Genomic DNA, 2,066 nt, shown 5'->3' with positions numbered 1-2,066 from the left:
TTGCTTAAATTCAGTTAAACTTGATACACCATTACTACAATCGTTATCATTTCCACACCAGAAAGAGTGGACTAAGTTAGAGACCTCTAAAACAAACCTAGTATTAAAGTAGCACAGAAACAACTTTCAATCAAAGGGCACATGACAAATCCAACAGACTCATCATGATCCGTGCGAAGCATGAATGTAGTAATGTTCTAGTAAAAAATGATCAAATGCCTCAGGGATTCAACAAGCAGAGAACTCAACAGAATCTTAACTATCATTGCCCGAAGAAAACCTTAAGTCAATTTGGGTAAGGCATGAACCTCCCCAAACCTAGAAGAGTACAATTAAACACCAAAATTTCAGGTCTAACATCATAATTAAATTCAAAGCCAAAACTTGTGAACAAAAATATTCTATTACAGCAAGGTAACAAGACGAACTAACGTAATCAATACGACCTTCTAAGCCTTAATGGCATACTTCCTCAAAGGGTAGTACATCTCCTTCTTCTTCTCCCTCTCGGTCTTCAAAGAAGCCTGTGCAATACAACGGCATAACAAAATCACACTCCAATACACACCAAATGAAAAAACTACAAACTGGGCAATCTATCTTTTCAACAATCACAAAAACCCAATGCAGATCAACTACATATAAAATAAAATTTCTCCACAATCGACATCGGTTTAGTGTTTCATATACTATAAATAAACCATATCAAACAGTTGCATCAAATGCCATTACAAGATAGTTCATCATTTTAATTTCAGTTCAAGTATAAATAAAAGCAAACGAAGTCGAAAAATGTTAGTACCTGGTGCTTGGTGAGCCTCCGGCGGATGGCCCTGGTCTTCTTGGGACGGAGATCAAGAGGCAAGAGCTTCTTGTTCCTATACACTTCTCTGAGAGCAGCCTTCTGCTTCTGTGACATCACCGTCAACACCTGGGCGATCGACAGCCTCACAACCTTGCTGCAAAGACCAAAATTTCAATACAAAAAATCAAATTTCTCTTCGTTTTCCGAGATTTCAGAACAAAAATCAGGAAAACAAAAAATTGGGTTTTGATTGTTACATCTTGGAGAGCTTGTTGGGCGCTCCGCCGGTGACCTTAGCGACGCGGAGGAGGGCGAGCTCCGCCTTGAGATCCTTGAGCTGAGCCAAAAGGTCAACCTTTGTCTTGTGCCTCAGCTCATGTACCTTGATTCTCGCTGTCACGATTTACAAACAATAAGAACAAAATCATCAGCAGAAAAGGATAATGTTTTGGTGAACCGAAATCGCAGAGAAAAAGTGGAAGTACCCATTGCTGCTGCGTGCGTGCGAGTTCTGCAACGGCGGCTCCTTCTCTTTAGCTTGACGGGAAAATGAAACCCTAAATTTTGAGTAGCGGTGGATTTAGCGGGTTTTTATACGTAGCGCGGGTGTATGGACTTTAGGTTGGGTATAATTAGGCTATTGCTGATTTGGGTTTTAGTTATACAAATGGAAATGGGTCTTAGTCAAGGAGCCCGCTTTGAATCCCATGTCTTGCGAAAGTTCAGCCCAAATTGCGTAGCATGCTAATTCTTTTAGTAAATGTTTTTTAACCAAAATAGTCTATGAGATTTGCATAACACATCACTTTGGTACCTGAGATTGAAAATCAATCGAAATAGTCCCTGAGATTGTCCACCATCCATTATTTTGGTTCTTCCGTTAAAAACTCCGTTAAGTGTCCCAGAGCTCTTGGCCTTAAGTTTGAGCAATTTTCAAAGCTTCGTAACTCAATTGTTTCTTAACCAAATTCGACCCATAATATATCAAAATGAAGATAGAAAAGTGTAGAATAAGATTATAAGCCCAATGGTTACCGGAGATGGCTGGAAAATAGCCTCAAATGTGATTGGTTAGTAGGAAAACTGGAAAACTCGCCGAAAACTGGGAAGATTTAAACGTTCATAACTTCTTCAATACTCAACAAAATCAAGTGATTCATAAACAAAAATCATACTTATCAACTAGACGAAGAGAATGGTACCTTTCTCAATAGCTAATTCGCTGTGATTTGGCCAGAAAACGGCTCGAAAGTGGCTAACT

At 39.3% G+C, this 2,066-nt stretch overlaps 1 protein-coding gene across 1 annotated transcript; it reads right to left on the bottom strand.

Annotated features, from left to right (window-relative positions):
* Window positions 1-244: 244 nt before the first annotated feature.
* LOC103928575 (60S ribosomal protein L35) lies at window positions 245-1,446 on the bottom strand. Its single transcript, XM_009337642.3, has 4 exons — window positions 1,291-1,446; window positions 1,063-1,198; window positions 803-959; window positions 245-524 (listed from the first exon to the last, which is right to left on the bottom strand). Exons 1-4 carry the CDS (start codon window positions 1,292-1,294, stop codon window positions 450-452), a joined length of 372 nt encoding a protein of 123 aa, XP_009335917.1. The 5' UTR covers window positions 1,295-1,446; the 3' UTR covers window positions 245-449.
* Between the last annotated feature and the right edge of the window lie 620 nt (window positions 1,447-2,066).

This window comes from the organism of the source record quoted next, unplaced genomic scaffold (genome assembly GCF_019419815.1).
Source record: "Pyrus x bretschneideri cultivar Hongxiangsu unplaced genomic scaffold, Pyrus_bretschneideri_v1 Contig4, whole genome shotgun sequence".
NCBI lineage: Eukaryota > Viridiplantae > Streptophyta > Magnoliopsida > Rosales > Rosaceae > Pyrus > Pyrus x bretschneideri.
This window is presented reverse-complemented; position numbering and strand designations above follow the sequence as displayed.

What these genes read in the sequence shown, in the direction of transcription:
- LOC103928575 (XM_009337642.3), bottom strand. An exon ending in CCCAACAAGCTCTCCAAGAT is followed by an intron (nt 960 to 1,062) that starts GTAACAATCAAA and finishes TGGTCTTTGCAG; the next exon opens with CAAGGTTGTGAGGCTGTCGA. An exon ending in GGAGGCTCACCAAGCACCAG is followed by an intron (nt 525 to 802) that starts GTACTAACATTT and finishes TGTATTGCACAG; the next exon opens with GCTTCTTTGAAGACCGAGAG.